The sequence below is a fragment of the Aegilops tauschii genome, chromosome 7 (genome assembly GCF_002575655.3).
Source record: "Aegilops tauschii subsp. strangulata cultivar AL8/78 chromosome 7, Aet v6.0, whole genome shotgun sequence".
In the NCBI taxonomy this organism is placed as follows: Eukaryota; Viridiplantae; Streptophyta; class Magnoliopsida; order Poales; family Poaceae; genus Aegilops; species Aegilops tauschii.
Window position 1 is genome coordinate 24,573,397 of NC_053041.3, and position 16,741 is coordinate 24,590,137.

At 43.2% G+C, this 16,741-nt stretch overlaps 2 protein-coding genes across 11 annotated transcripts; both read left to right on the top strand.

Annotated features, from left to right (window-relative positions):
* Nucleotides 1-828: 828 nt before the first annotated feature.
* Nucleotides 829-4,247, top strand: LOC109761320 (calcineurin B-like protein 4). 10 transcript variants are annotated; one of them, XR_002232489.4, is made up of 6 exons: nt 829-1,437; nt 1,528-1,669; nt 1,761-1,843; nt 1,939-2,010; nt 2,907-3,039; nt 4,003-4,247. XR_002232489.4 is itself a non-coding variant. In XM_020320121.4 (5 exons), exons 2-5 carry the CDS (start codon nt 1,576-1,578, stop codon nt 2,667-2,669), a joined length of 453 nt encoding a protein of 150 aa, XP_020175710.1. In that variant the 5' UTR covers nt 829-1,437; nt 1,528-1,575; the 3' UTR covers nt 2,670-4,247. The 10 variants fall into 10 exon arrangements, 6 of the variants coding, with proteins under 6 accessions (XP_020175710.1, XP_020175712.1, XP_073362143.1 ...); XR_002232490.4 differs by having other exon boundaries at nt 2,907-3,028; XR_006667203.2 differs by having other exon boundaries at nt 850-1,437; nt 1,958-2,010.
* Nucleotides 4,248-11,334: 7,087 nt separating this feature from the next.
* On the top strand, nt 11,335-16,687 carry LOC109761318 (chaperone protein dnaJ GFA2, mitochondrial). The gene is made up of 17 exons (XM_020320119.4): nt 11,335-11,558; nt 11,632-11,706; nt 11,785-11,876; nt 12,466-12,549; nt 12,641-12,679; nt 12,963-13,085; nt 13,569-13,619; nt 13,697-13,784; nt 13,895-13,959; nt 14,060-14,134; nt 14,683-14,755; nt 14,846-14,937; nt 15,025-15,096; nt 15,470-15,526; nt 15,614-15,662; nt 16,149-16,215; nt 16,288-16,687. Exons 1-17 carry the CDS (start codon nt 11,432-11,434, stop codon nt 16,388-16,390), a joined length of 1,332 nt encoding a protein of 443 aa, XP_020175708.1. The 5' UTR covers nt 11,335-11,431; the 3' UTR covers nt 16,391-16,687.
* The last annotated feature ends 54 nt before the right edge of the window (nt 16,688-16,741 follow it).

Here is a 16,741-nt window from a genome sequence, read left to right on the forward strand (position 1 = left end):
GCCATGAATGTGGGCATAAGATTGATCATTTGGCTTGAAAGCCATGACTCTTCACGCATGATAGCTCATTTCTGAGAACACTTTTTAAAAATAATTACCGTATTACAAGTTTAATATTTTTTCTGGCAATTTGGTCACATATAATGACACAATGCGAAGGTTTTCCAATTTTTTGATATTTTTTGAATTTTTTATGCCCGTTTCAAAATGCGGTCAAAACGGCGGGCTTGACCGTTCCTAGCTAGTGGTTGAATCTTGGAAAACTTTTGATGTTTCTCTGATTAAATAGATACTTATGTACCTATAAATGATTTTTGGAAAAAATAAAGAGCAAACTACGAGGCAGTTGCAGTTCAAATTTGACCCGCTTCCACCTGAATCGGCATAAATTTGTCTTTTTCACGAGAGGTGGATCAAAACTTTTTACACCCAACCATTTAGTCAATTGTGCATGAAATATGTCCTAGTATTTTAGAAAATTGATTTGGTAGAATTTTGCAACAAATATATGGTAGGTCCTTCACAAAAAAACTCATTTCGGGCACCCAAAAAATAGAAAACGCCTTTTTTGTGCAATGAAAATGAAAACACCCTAGATCAACATTGTTTGTCATCACAAGATACACACATGTGCACAATATTATTTCATTTTAACAAACTATAAGTGGTTAATATGTTGCATGTTTGCCATAAATAAGAGGATAAAAACTATAAGAGAAACATAGGGTGAATTCTGATTGGTGGAATCCGTTGTGACATGGATCGATGACGTAGAAAACATCCATCCATCCGTCCATCCATACATCAATCCATCCGTCGATCCAACCCAGTGCAGCCTCTCTCTCTCTCACGCGCGTGAACCCTAGCCCCCACTCCTCTCCCCGATCCCTCCCCGCTCCCACTCCCCTCCCCGATCCAGATCCCTCCGCCGCCGTCCCGTCCTCCCCTTCCTTCCGCCGCCCACCTCTCCCCTCACCTCCGCCACCCATCTCTTCCCTCCGCCTCCTCCTTCCTCCAGTACCACCTCTCCAACCTCACCTCTTGCTTCGCCGCCCCGCGCCCCGCGCTCACCGAGGCACACCACTCCTCTCGCTCCTCCGCTCCGATCCGATTCGATCTCGGCTTCCTCTCCAAGCCACAGGACGCGAGACCAGCTCTGGCCATGGCGGCGACGATCTAGTCCGTGAAGGCCCGCCAGATCTTCGACAGCCGCGGCCGTCTTCGACGCCCCCGCCGCCTTGACCGCAGCTGCGGCGAAGCCCGCCGTGCAGCTGCGCAAGCCCGTCTTCACCACCATCGACAAGCTGCTGCCGCAGACGCACGGCCACAACCTCACCACGCGCGTCCTCTTCGCCTGCGCTATCCTCGACAAGCCCTCCGCCCACACCCGCGTCGCCGAATGCCTCGTCGGAGACCCCACCGGCGAGGCGGTCTCAGGTAGATTGTGTTTTCGGCTTGGTAATGGTGTTCCCCTTTCTTGCTGAGCTTTTGGTTGAAGGTCAACGCCTGCCCTGCCCTGCCCTGCAGAGAAGCGCCCCTGCAGCGCCGGTCGGCTGGCATAGGGCGGATCGACAGATGGGCTGCGCATTCTCGTCGTCGTCGCCGCCGAAGCGTGAGCAGCGTGCCCAGGGGTACGAGGAGCCCGTCGTCCTCGCCACCGAGACCTCCTGTGCGTGAGCACCCCCGTTCCCAGCTCCAGAAGTTTGCCTTTGCCTTTCCTCTGTAAGAATGTAGCTGAATCGACTGAACTTTGCGTGCAGTCACGGTAAACGAGGTGGAGGCGATGTACGAGCTCTACAAGAAGCTCAGCTTCTCCATCTTCAAGGACAGTCTCATCCACAAGGTAATTAAGCTCCTACCATTGCCTTACATCCATCTCATGAGCTCCGTCATTATCTTGTCCGAAGATCCCGCCCCTGAGTTCTGAATTTGTGGCAGGTTGTTTCATTCATGTTAGGAGGAGTTCCGGCTTGCGCTGTTCAGGACCAGCAAAGGGGTGAACATCATCAGGTCAAGCCAAGACTACACATACGATCTGTCCTCCATTATGCTAGCTTGCACGTTCCCATTCCATTTGCATCAGGTCATATATAGTATTGCTAAGTAGCTATTGTTAGGGACAGTGATACATGGACTTCAATTAAGGTTTCAGATTAGTATTATGATGCTGCTTATGTGCTATTTATAGCTACAGTTTGACACTATTAATTAGGCTTGCTGGACATGTCATGGTACAAGCCTTTGTCTTTTTAGCATCAACAAATGTTTATCTACTGTAAAGTACTATTAATTAGGCTCGCTTCCTTCTGTTAGTGCATCTACTGTTAATTACACTTCAAATGTAGTGTAGATTACAATTGTAATTCAACAGTAAGTGTACTGCTAAACTTACTGCATTTTCAACCACAATTTACACTGTAGAAATACTGATGCTTGCATACTCTTTTCCGTAACTGAACACCCAGGCTGTTGATGCACCTTGTTGCAGTCAGCGAAGTTTGCGACCTTTATGTTTAGAGACATTGTTGGCTGATCTCTCCTGTGATTTGCCAAGGGAAGGTTTTTGTCTAGCCATTTACTTATGTGATCAGCACCCCATCCATGGTCCTCTATTTGGAGCAGCAAATCAAAGCTTGTTTGCTGCAGATTGTTTTAGACATTTTCTTTAGTAATATCAACAAACAAAATTAGTTGTTTGCATCAGTTTGATCATTCTCACTTATTAGTTGAGTTCTAAGTATGTAGTATCTTTAGTTCTCTTGTTATATTATAGTCAGAATTATACCGTGTGACTGAATCATGTGTTATTTAGTTGGCTGAGCAGTACCTTTAGTTTTCTGATGATTGTTCAACTCTCAACTCTTAATAAATATGTGGTTGACCCTATTGGTTCTTTCTTTCTTCAGGGCTACGACTTGATGGTCGCAGTGCTGTTTTGCTCTGCTTGATAATTCTTTTACTATCCGACCTGCTCTGCTCTTCATAGTTTCCAGTTGGTTATAAAACCATAAAACAGTGGTGATGTGAGGTCCGACTATGGTTTGTAATTTTGGTTTCATCCCCCACCACTCCAGCTAGCTTCTTCTTCACATCATATCATATTTGCACCTGCTGCTGCATCATGGATTGGATGGTCACCTACTAGCTAAGCTTGTATTGCCATCGAATTAGTCAATACTGTTTCACTTTGCTTGTTTCTTGTACTAGGTCTGTCAGTTACAGCATAAACAAACAAATTGCTTAGCTCTCAACTATGAATACATAGCTACTAAACCTATTCTTTCTTTCTTTCTTTCTTCAGAGCTATGACTTATATGGTTCAAGCTGTTGTTTTGATGTGCTCGATGATACTATTGCTGCCTGTATACTGATACATCTGGTGATATTTACCTAAACTGAAGTTGTGAATATACCATTATTTTCCTGCTGCTACTTATCCCTGGCTCACCTGCTCTAGTTGGTTTCAATTGATATTTGTCTCATCCAGCACTCTGACTATAAATGTGTTGTTTTAATCCGGATGATGATGTTGTAGTATAAGGTGGACACCATATTCCTGTTTTAATCCAAAAGGAATAAAGCAATCATGTTTGTTTGCATGGTGTGTGTCGATCTCAAAATGGCGGACAAAACATGACAAGTGAACACTTTGAGGCTCTGTTTCCTGTTCCCTGTTGTAGTTTCTGGATTTATTTTGCATATGCAGCACATCATCTTGAATAAACGTGATGTGCCAATGTGGAGTTGCTTAATTTGCCTTTTCATGTATTTGTTCAACCTACCATCTGTATGTATATGCTTAGGGTATGCATGATGCCTCTGCTCTGTATTAGATCAGTATGTTGATGTTAGTAGGCATATATCCATGTAAGAGCAGTGCATAGTGCAGTTGGCCATATTCTAGCTCATATGGAACTTCCTGTGATATTATTGGTGCAGTCTTGTTTTGTTTCATTGATTGCTTTTATTTTGTCCCTAACCATTTTGTTCTATAACATGTAGATGCTGACATTCGTTCATGTTTCGTCGCAAGCTCCAGGATGAAGAAGTGAAGAAGCATTTAGTTCTAGCTCATTGGAGCTAGTTATACTTTTATAGATAGTTATATTTTGATATTTGGCTGTGTTCTTGGTGGTTGTAAACTTGATGTGAAGTATGTTCGATTATAAACGTGGTGTGAACTATGTTTGATTGTAATGTACCAAATTTGGTTGTTTGATCTGTTTGAAGTATTACTTCTGTTTTCAGTATGTTCTGATTTAAATATTTGTTTTTATTTACTAGAAAATTGAAATCTGAAGAATATGACCCTGACCATTGGGACCCACTCAATTGGGACCCATCTCACTATTGGATCCGTCTTTAAAAAAAGTAATTGTTGAGCCAAAAAGGCCATGACCCAGAAAATAAAAAGGCCGAATTGATGTGCTAGGCCCATGTAGCTATTAAAAATTGTCAGGAAAAATATATATAAATGGGCAGAATTAATGGGCTCGGCCCATATAAACACTGAATTGGACCGGGCTGATTCTTATCCACGTCAGCTTGCCACGCTGGATCCTACGTGGCCTGGGGAGGCTGCTAGTGACCAAAAATTTGGTCAAAGAACCAACGACCTTTTACATATCACAAAGAAGGTCGTGAATTTCAGTTTACGACCGTCAGCTTTTGACCATCTGTTTTTGGTCACAAAAAGGTCGCAAATGAAAAACAATGACCTTTCAGCGACCAATAGTGATGGTCACAAGTTGATATATTTCTTGTAGTGAACGGTGCATACTCAGGGAGAACACTTATACCTTGAAATTTAAGTGAGGGATCATCTTATAATGCTACCGCCGTACTAAACAAAATAAGATGCATAAAGGATAAACATCATATGCAATCAAAATATGTGACATGATATGGCCATCATCATCTTGTGCCTTTGATCTCCATCTACAAAGCACCGTCATGATCTCCATCGTCACCGGCTTGACACCTTGATCTCCATCGAAGCATCGTTGTCGTCTCGCCAACTATTGCTTCCACGACTATCGCTACCGCTTAGTGATAAAGTAAATCAATTACATGGCGATTGTATTTCATACAATAAAGCGACAACCATAAGGCTCATGCCAGTTGCCGATAACTTTTACAAAACATGATCATCTCATACAACAATTTATATCTCATCACGTCTTGACCATATCACATCACAACATGCCCTGCAAAAACAAGTTAGACATCCTCTACTTTGTTGTTGCAAGTTTTACGTGGCTGCTACGGGCTTCTAGCAAGAACCGTTCTTACCTACGCATGAAAACCACAACGATTTTTCGTCAAGTGTGCTGTTTCAACCTTCAACAAGGACCGGCCGTAGTCAAACTCGATTCAACTAAAGTTGGAGAAACAGACACCCGCCAGCCACCTGTGTGCGAAGCACGTCGATAGAACCAGTCTCATGAACGCGGTCATGTAATGTCGGTCCAGGCCGCTTCATCCAACAATGCCGCCGAATCAAAGTAAGACGTTGGTGGTAAGTAGTATGACTATTATCGCCTACAACTCTTTGTGTTCTACTCGTGCATATAACATCTACGCATAAACCTGGCTCTGATATCACTGTTGGGAAACATAGTATTTCAAAAAAAAATCCTACGATCACGCAAGATCTATCTAGGAGATGCATTGCAACAAGACGGGAGACTGTGTCCACGTACCCTCGTAGACCAAAAGCAGAACCGTTTAGTAACACGGTTGATGTAGTCGAACGTCTTCACGATCCAAACCGATCCAAGTACCGAACGTACGGCACCTCTGTGTTCAGCACACGTTCAGCACGATGACGTCCCACGAGCTCTTGATCCAGTTGAGGATGAGGGAGAGTTTCGTCAGCGCAACGGCGTGGCGACGGTGATGATGAAGTTACCGGCGCAGGGCTTCGCCTAAGCACTACGACGATATGACCGAGGTGGTAAACTGTGGAAGGGGGCACCGCACACGGCTAAGACAATTGATCTTGTGTGTTCTAGGGTGCCCCTACCTCCATATATAAAGGAGGAGAGGGTGAGGCCGGCCGGCCCCTGTAGGGCGCGCCAGGAGAGAGGAGTCCTACTGGGACTCCAAGTCCTAGTAGGATTCCATTTGGTGGAAGGGGGAAGAAGGAAGGGAGAGGGAGAGGGAGAGGGAAAGGGGGCCCGCGCCCCCTCCCCTATTCCTATTCAGACTCCCCATGGGGGGGGTGCCACCTCCTCGTGGCATGTCCTCTCTCTCCCCTAAGGCCCATGTTGGCCCATTACTTCCCCGGGGGGGTTCCGGTAACCCCTCCAGCACTCCGTTTTTACCCGGTACCTCTCGGAACTCTTCCAATGTCCGAATAACATCGTCCAATATATCATTCTTTACGTCTCGACCATTTCGAGACTCCTCGTCATGTCCGTGATCTCATCTGGGACTTCGAACAAACTTCGGTCATCAAATCACATAACTCATAATACAAATCATCATCGAACGTTAAGCGTGCGGACCCTACGGGTTCGAGAACTATGTAGACATGACTGAGACATATCTCCGGTCAATAACCAGTAGCGGAACTTGAATGCTCATATTGGCTCCTACATATTCTATGAATCTTTATCGGTCAAACCGCATAACAACATACGTTTTTCCCTTTGTCATCGTATCTTACTTGTCCGAGATTCGATCGTTGGTATCTTCATACCTAGTTCAATCTCATTACCGGCAAGTCTCTTTACTCGTTCCGTAATGCATCATCCTGTAACTAACTCATTAGTCGCATTGCTTGCAAGGCTTATAGTGGTGTGCATTACCGAGAGGGCCTAGAGATACCTCTCCGATACATGGAGTGACAAATCCTAATCTCGATCTATGCCAACTCAACAAACACCATGACACCTATAGAGCATCTTTATAATCACCCAGTTATGTTGTGACGTTTGATAGCACACAAGGTGTTCCTTCGGTATTCGGGAGTTGCACAATCTCATAGTCAGAGGAACATGTATAAGTCATGAACAAAGCAATAGCAATAAAACTAATCGATCATAATGCTAAGCTAACGGATGGGTCTTGTCCATCACATCATTTCCTAATGATGTGATCCCGTTCATCAAATGACAACACATGTCCATGGCTAGGAAACTTAACCATCTTTGATTAACGAGCTAGTCAAGTAGAGGCATACTAGGGACACTCAGTTTTGTCTATGTATTCACACATGTACTAAGTTTCCGGTTAATACAATTCTAGCATGAATAATAAACATTTATCATGATATAAGGAAATATAAATAACAACTTTATTATTGCCTCTAGGGCATATTTCCTTCACCCCGCAGCTATACCGTCACTCACGCGTCTACCTTCTCACCCAAAGCATTATCTGGAAAATAGTCTATTCGTCGATTCCTAGCGAAAACGATAATAAGGGCCAGTTTTATCTAAACAAGTAAGCGAAGGTAAAAACATAAATAAAATACCAAATAAAATAAAGGGGCGGCACTTGAGTAATAAGGGCGTTCTCGAGATGTTAGGAATCATCATCACCTGTACATTGTACAAATATCTAAGCCACTTTTCATGTTTCTCTTTGTAGATGGAACGAGGTACACATACTTGCATACATGCAGCAACCCTATATCACATACGCCACCACCATTCATCCCCATTCCGGTTACTGAATGCTAATTAAGGGTCTTCCTGTGGACACAACCAAAAGCGGTCTCCATTTATCCCCTGTTACAATGATCTGGGACGAAGTGAGGTGGGCCCTGTCACTAACTTAACTCCTCAACCTGTCGGCTCACCAATAGTACATAGTGACCTTATGTCCTAAATTGGCAAATGTTGGATGGTCAGCTTCACCCAACATCAAGAAGAATACTAAAAATAAACATGTAAAAGAGGATTTCATATATCGCAAGACATTCGGTACTAGTACAAACTAGAGTTCATCTTATTCCACAAGAATTAAATAAATTACTCAAACATGGTGATTGAGTACATAGAGGCTAGGGACGAGTTACAACTCAACATGGTGTTAGAGATGGAGATTGGCGCGTGGCAGCGGTCATGGAGAGGACGTCGGCCTTTCGGGCGGCGCCGGACGTGGGAGGCGCCTCCTCCCTTCTCCTTCATTGTCTCAACCCTTCCTGTATGGTGGAGCCACTATAATGGAGGCGCGACAGAAGTATATGGAACGATGAAGATGGTGATGGCCGACGACTAGGGTTGGAGGTGAATATATAGGATGCCTCATCTGGTCTCCATTGTTGATGTAGCTCTCTTCCTCCACCCAAGAGCTCTAAGGAAGCCAAATCCTTTCCCAAAACAAGTTTTGGTCATCAAGGATCCCATATGAACAAACTGGGACAAAATCAGAGCAAAATAGGGGAAGTAGTGGCCAATTTAATCTGGCATCAGTCTCTGGTATGAGCGCCAGTATGACCGCGCGCTTGTGCCACACACAATCCTCCACTCTGGACTCCTGGAGCACTTAAGTATTTTGGTCCCCATTTCTTCATACGAACTCCAATTTTGATGTTCTTGTGCTTGTTGGGTTGCTAGCGACAAGCCCGATGCGTTAGTTGCCTTGTATCTTTAGTTTAGGCATTTGTATAAATGTCAAAACGTAAAATACTCCATAGGGCCTTAACCTGGTGGCTGAAACTTTTCCGGTTTGACCCCCCAACTTGGTTCTTTTGATGTGCCAAGTGCATGAACATTCAAACATACCTCCAGAGACCACAAAACAAAGAAAAACTAAATAGAAATAAAAGTTGTGCAATGAACTTGGTAAAACGAGTAAATACCGGAAACTAACCGATGTTGGTCATGTAGATTTGGTTCAGTCATTAGCGCATCGATGACATGAATAAGTGTTGGAGGGATATGATATGAGGGATTTTGGCAAAAACTGCATAAAATCCACTCATCAACATCCCCAAGTTTAAACCTTGCTCGTTCTCGAGCAAGAAGGTTCATAAACCGAAGTTGTCCATCTAGCTCATCAATAAGTATTGTTGCCCAGAGGCATATCCTTGTCTTCTATGCAAGATATAAGCAAGATAAATCATATTTGTACAAGGTAGCACATGCTCAGCTAGGTAAAATATTTTGATAACCAAACTACTAGAGTTTCATCAAAAGTTTCTATGCTCCTTGTCAAAGTATATAGCATGGAAACATATACTTGAATCCTCTTACTTAGTAACTTATTTATTTCTTTTTGTTACTATTCTTTAAAATAAACTTGAACACGGAGAGTTGTCAAAAAGTCAAGATATAGAGATTTTCATTCCTGCCGACTAATATTCTCAAGACTCTCAAGCACTTACTTCAGTAGTGGCACATCCAAAATAGGTATGTCTAAGTTCTCAAGATTATGCCAAAAAGGTGATATACAAATGAGGGGGTTCCGTTGTGGCTTAACTTTGAATACTATGTACCATGAGTATCTCCTTCGGGAGTAGCGACCGATGGTCTTTTATTATCACATACACACACTCTCAAGAGAAAACCGAATAATGTTCCTTGTAGTGTTGCCACTACGAACGTTAACAAACTCATAGTCGAAACCCAAGCCAAAACTATGGTGGGTCGTTCATTGGTCTGCAGAGTCCTCAACATAAACTCGAGAGAGGTGACGAAGTCACACCCACGCGGCATAAATCAACATAAGGTGACAAGGCCATGGAACTAGCAAGAAGCTGAAGAGCCATGCATTGTAAAAATAGATTTTGACATAATCTTAAGTACTATGGAATACCGATTCCATATAAGCAATGCCCAAAGCACGGACCACCGATCTATTGTTTAAAACACCATGTGGTTGATTTACCCCATCACTTTTGCTTTTAGAATAATTCTAGTAAGTGCAAAACTTTTTTATTCAACCATTTTTTCCTTTTGTAAAAGTAGAGATAAAGGCAGAGAGCCGCGCAGACCGTCATCTCCTCCTCAAGACCGCAAAGGACAAGGTCACAGTTGATGAATCCGGACATCTCGAAGTCAGATTCCGCTGTCTGCCATGTCGGAGATGGCCCGAGTTCGTCGGTGAAAAGCTAGGGGGTGGAGTGGAGTGAGGTGGATTGGCTCGGGTTTAGTCCAAAGTGGGGATGGGGATGAATTTATGTGGGGGAGGGTGGGCCATAGTGGGCCGGGCCGACGTGGCGAGTGCGTCTTTATATTATGGGATGTTATGGGTTGTCGGTCAGCCCGAACGTGTGGACTGCGTTCAGGCATCCGTTTGAGTGGCAATTTACGTCCGGACAATGACTGGGGAGGCCGTCCGGGCGTTCGGGGGCAGATTCATGGCTTGTAGATGCTCTTACATTCCTTTTTAGGGAAAGTTGCTCTTATGTAGCATCAGCGAGAAGACCCTGAAGTGTCCATAGTTTAATTGTCAAAAAAAGAAGGACAATGATAACGCCCACACGTGTGGTCGGAGCGAAAAACGCCCACACGCTCTATAACACACATACTGCGCCACGTCACCGCATGCATGCATGTGAGAATCTTTTTGGATTTTCAGTTTTTGAAATGTTTTCTCTTAAATGAAAAACCCGATTGAAGATCCGTTTTCACCATTAAATCCCTCGCGACGAGATCTTCGAAACTAGATCCCATATCAATATGTTTCGACAAATTTTTTTGGGTTTAAAGTTGCCATGTCTATTGCACATGAATTGCCATGGTATTTACACTGAAGTTGCCATGATATGTTTCAGCTATTTTTTTTCTACATTTAAAAGTAATTTTGACATTTATAAAACGGGAAATTAAGAAAATATACTTGCCATGAACCATAAACTAAAATTGCCATGATGCATGCACTTAAAATTGCCATGGTTCATACAAAAAATAATTTTCATGGTCAAAGTACTGGAGTTGCCATCATCAAAATACTAAAATTGCCATGATCGACAAACTGAAATTGCCACATGGCAACTTTAGTTTAAGCACTATGACAACTACAGTGTAAACATCATGGCAATTTTTGGGCAATTTTTTTTTTGTCGAAACATATCAACATGGGTCTAGTTTTGAAGATCTCGTCGAGACGGATTTAATGGTGAAAACGGATTTTTAATTAGAAGATAAAATATTTTTAAACTGAAAACCAAAAAAATTCTTGCTGATGTCATCTGTTCACATGTGGCAAACGAGTGGTAAAGGAGGCGTGTGGAAAAAGAGACCGAAGCATCCACCATTTCGGGCTGCAAACGCCTCGGCATGGGCCAGCCAGCCATCCCCCCCCCTCGTGCTTGCAGAACACGGCAGGCCCAACGGGCCGCGAGGTAGAAGAATGCGGGCCAGCGAAGCGAGCGGCGCATTCCAGAACGTTCCCCTACCTTGCGCCCTCCCCCCCTCCCCTCCCCCTTAACCCCGAGGCGGCGACGCCGACGGCCACCGACCTCGCCCCCACGACCATGCGGCTCCCCGGCGGCGCCCGCCTCGCTCTCCTCCTCGCCCGCCGCTCCCTTTCCACCGCCGCCGCCGCCGCCGCCTCCTCCTCCGCCCGCTCCTCCTCCCTCCACGCCTCCCGCGCGCACAGAGGTGAGTCCGCCGCTCCCGATTTCCCGGAGTCCGCCGCCCCCCTGATTAACTGACCCTTGGTGCTTGCGCGCAGCTAGATGGGGCGACGCGGCCCGCGCGGCGCCCTCCTGGAGGCCGCCCTTCTCGTCGCCGAGCAGGTTCTTCCACGGTGAGGGCGATGGGCGGTTGTGGTTCTCGTTTGTTCCCGGTTGGGTGAGCTTTCCCTGAGGTCTGTGGCTGCGTGCAGGGACCAGGCCCGTGGCGGTGAGGGACTACTACGACGTGCTCGGTGTGAGGAAGGACGCCGGCCAGGGCGAGATCAAGAAGGCGTATTACGCGGTATGGCTCAGTACAATTGGGTGTGGCACTTGTACTGTAATCTTAGTGTTGTCTAAGACTGAACTTGAAGGCTGCTTGTGGGTAGTTACTTTAGTTGGTAGATGCTCCAGGCGAAATACACACATTATGCGCTAAATGTGGTGGCAAAAGCTCGTGCTTAGAAATCGAATCATCGTTCACCTGTTATTAGTTCATCATGTGTTTTATGCGCAGAAATCAGATCACCATTCACCTGTTATCGGTGGTAATATTGTCTGAGTTTTGTGTTGTCAAAACTTGTTCAGGTCTCTGCTGAACAACCTGAAAAAACACTTCCAAAAATGTTTCGGAAAATAAGAATTACATGGACTCTTTAAGCATACAGGATTGCAGAAGTAAAGGGCCTTAGGATGTTTGATATTTGTGGAGGGGCTGGTGTCTCCTTGGTGCCTAATTACAAAGTAATCGCAAGTTATTATATCATATCTGTGGCAATTGAGTTATCTTTTCTTTATAGGCTACACTGTAAGATAGTTCATACTTTCAATGGCATGCAATTTGTTATTTACCTCACCATCTTATATTTTCTACTCTTGATTTCTTCTAAAAGCTTGCGAAGAAGCTCCATCCAGATACAAATAAAGGCGATGCCGATGCAGAAAAAAAGTTTCAAGAGGTTCAGAAAGCTTATGAGGTACTTGATTTTTGTTCAGCGTAGATGCTCAATTTCAAGATATACAGCTTTGAATAGTATTAATACATACATTTTCGCTTCTTCTCTGTAGACTTTGAAGGATGAAGAAAAAAAAGCGGTCTATGATCAGGTACAATTTAATTCCTCTGATTATACACGTCTACGTTCCTTTGACTGCCAATGGCTGGCTTTTTTTGTATGTTCATGAGGTACAAATAATTAATTGCTTGAAAATGAAGATAATTAGACAGAAATACCACTTGACTAATTGTCTAATTTTTGTTTGCCTTTACTATTTGCAATGGTCATCAACCTGTCTAAAAATTAAAACACCAACCTTCTTGTGTAAAAAGCTTGGCCAGAATCTCATGCTAACATGGAATCTACATTGATAACTTTGACTGATTTTACAGGTTGGCCCTGATCAATATGAGAGGGCTGCTGCTGGAGGTGGTGGAGCTGGCGGATTCGAAGGCGGTTTTGGAAATCCTTTTGAGGATATTTTCGGCACTGGTCGTACTGGCGGAATGAATGATGTATGTCATCTTCTGAGTTATTAATCTTTTCTACTGTTTTTATTTTAGGTCCCAGTTTGGTGGTTTTGCTTCTTCTCAAATCTCATGTTTTTAGCATTATTATGTATGTTCTGACTAAGCAGAAATAGTTATATCGTCTGGAAAATCTTTCATCTTTGCAATTTTCAGTTTCCGGAGCTACTTTGAGCTAAGCATCTGCATTTGTGTGTTAATCATTACACACTAGATAGCCCCTTATATGGCTGGTTCTTTTGTGATGCTCTCCTAAAGCACCAGCCATACCCTCTTATGTCACAGATGGTTTCTCTCTCTCTCTCTCTCATCGAGTTAGCTTGCTAAGCATATAGGAATATTTCTCGATCCGTTTCTACATTTTTGTTTTACTTGACACTGAACAGATGAATTTTCTGTTGCTTCATGTATTCAAATCTCATGAATCTAGCATATCTAATCTGACCTCTGCTTTCTTTGTTTGCTGTGAAGTTCCTCCGGAACATCTTCAAAGATAGAGAATCTGGTGGACAGGACGTTAAGGTTATTTCTAGATTTAATTTTCTTTGACCGTTATAGCTCTGCTCTTTGAATTGCAATTACATGTAATCCTTTTGCAGGTTAAGCTTGAGTTGTCATTTATGGAAGCAGTTGAAGGATGCAAAAAGACAATCAACTTCCAGACTTTAGTAACATGCGAAACCTGCAGTATGTATATGCACGTGTATTTTACCATTTACCAACTGCATTTTTTTGGTAACTAAATGTCGTCTTTGAATCATATTTTCCCTTTTCTGATAACATCATGCTTCTTCTAGATGGAGCTGGTGTACCTGCGGGAACCAAACCCGAAACTTGTCTAGCTTGCAGGGGTTCTGGATATGTTAGTTCTTCCACCAGCACATTCTATTTAGTTATCAAGATGCCTTTGACCAATATAATTAGTGTCTTATTTGTTTTTGTTTTTCATCTAATGCTGGCAGATGGTTCTGCAAACTGGTCCCTTCAGAATGCAATCAACATGCACGCAGTGTGGTGGATCTGGCAAGACTGTAAAGGTGAGATATCGCTTTGTAATAGCAACTATCAGTTGCAATAAAGTAAAAACAGCTTTCCGATGTAGCACATTTCTGTACCAAGCCCCCAATGAATCATTGGGAAAGTTGACCATTCGTTAAGGTTCTAGACTAGAGAAGCTTCTTATTTTGAACAAATATCTGCGTACTTATTAATGTGTATTGATTTATTTCTAACCAGATGACCAGAATAAATGGAATGAGCAAATATCTGCTTACTTTTTGGTACCTACAAATATCTACATCAACATCATAGTGAACAAATATCGGTGTACTCTTTAGTGTGTACTGATTTATTACCAACCAGGTGACTAGAATAAATGTCGTGTGAGACTGTGCATCTGCATCTTCCTATCATACATTACTGTTTAATGTAAATGTTGCTTCCTATCATACATTAGTGGTTAATGTGAAGACTGATGATTATGAAGCCCTTTGTCTTGCCATATTTGTCTGCAATGTACATTATGCACAATGAGTATTTCTAATTACTTGATGTGAGCTGAAGATTACCATGCCTGTGTTGTTAGGATTTCTGCAAGTCGTGCAGGGGGAAGAAGGTTGTGCCAGGAATAAAAACAGTCTCTATTGATATAGCGCCTGGTAAGCTTCCAAGTTTTTGACATCGCTTGTACCCACGTGATGTTCTTCTGTGTTTACTATATGCCATTGGACATGATTCTGCATGTGCAGGTACGGATGATGAGGATGTCATGAAAGTGCTTAGATCAGGTCAAGCAGATCCAGACGGTCTTCGTGCTGGTGACCTTTATGTAGCCATTAAGGTCAGCCGTCTTCTCGTTTGGTATTTCTGTTGTTAGCTGATGGCTGAAGATGGGCACTTGACCTTTGTAATGCTATTCTCGTTCCAGGTTCGTGAGGATCCAGTATTCCGGAGAGAGAAAGGTGATATCCATGTAGATGCTGTCTTAAACGTGACTCAGGTAATTGTTGCATGTTCCAGTCTCTGTGTGGTATACCATTTTTATTTGTCATGGGACAGTTAAAAGAAAGTGGTAAAATTGATCCCCCTTCTTTGAAATTGTACCTCTGTGCGCTAGCATGAAAACTCTGTTCTAAGCCACTGATTGATAGGAATACGAATCCTGATCGTGTTGGCTGAATTTGATCTTATAGGATACTAATGCTATTAGCTTCCCCATGACCTTTGAATGAGCAAGTACCAATCCTTCCTCGCATTAATCACAACAGCTCATGTTAAGAGTAGTTCTGTGCTGAGTCACTTGTGACATTGCAGTGGCACTTGAAATGTGAGGTATAATTGTTCTCATGAGACATAATTCATGTCATTTATAGGCAATTCTGGGAGGTACTGTTCAAGTGCCAACTCTCGCTGGAGATGTTGTTCTAAAGGTATGCCCAAAAAGGTCTATCTTAATTGTGCAAGGTTTTAGTTGTTTATTAAGTGGCAAACTATCCATCGGTCTCCTCTTGTTGTAGGTTAAGCCTGGTACTCAACCTGGTCAGAAGGTTGTTCTGAGAGGAAAAGGTAAATTGCAGTGGACTGTTTATCTTTTGCTCGTGGTTCATTTTATCTTAGGTGCATATACAGTGACATAGTTTATAGTCGGTGCTTTTATGTTGAAGCACATCTTGTGTTTGCTAGGTATAACTACTACTAGTTGCTAAGATCTACTCTTTTCTTCGGAACAATTGAAAAGTAGGCATTTGCCAAACTGTATCTGGGTTTAAGTCTTCAAGTGAAGCAATAAGGATATGAATAAGCAACGAAGAGACAAAGTTTGTAGCACCTGCAAAATTGTCTCCTTTTGCCTTCCTGTATATTAGATTGCCAGGAGTAAGATCTGAAAGAAAATGCCAGGATTCGTTTTTAACTGGCATCTAGGTGAACATTCAGCTTGAACTACCACATAAATGATTTATGTATGGCATCATACTAATAATGATTATAGGAAAACAGAATAACTGATGCATTCCCTTTTGCCTATATAATCATAAACATCGTGTCCTGCAGGAATCAAGACAAGAAACTCGTATTCATATGGAGACCAATATGTCCATTTCAATGTCAAAATCCCTGTGTAAGTTGCCTGCAAAACTTGTGTACAATGCCCTGTGCCGTCACAGGTAGTTCTCACACATATTTCCTGCAGGAATTTGACGCAGAAACAGCGCATGCTTCTCGAGGAGTTCGAGAAGGAAGAGAAGGGCGAGGACGACAAGGACGCGGAAAAGGCAGCTGGCGCATCAGGATAGCCGGTCTTAGGAGCCAAGCCGCCCAGCATTTCATGGGCGGTTTAGCTCATCACACACCACAAGATAGAGTAGGATGCTGCCTGGAAATTTGCAGGTTTAAGTTATATAGTTAGGTTGCATGGAATTCGCATGGCAACACATAGATCTTGGTTTCGAGTTATTGTAGCTGGGAAATAATGCTACACCCTGCCGCCTGGCACGTATTCTTCTCCCAAGAGTGAGGCATGAGCATGACGGTTGGCGGCATCTTGTATTGTATAATTGATTGATCTTGTTATGTTTTAGAGACACACTGAACACACGGTGCCACTGTCTATTCATGTCGCTGGTCGGGACACTTCCGCATTCGAA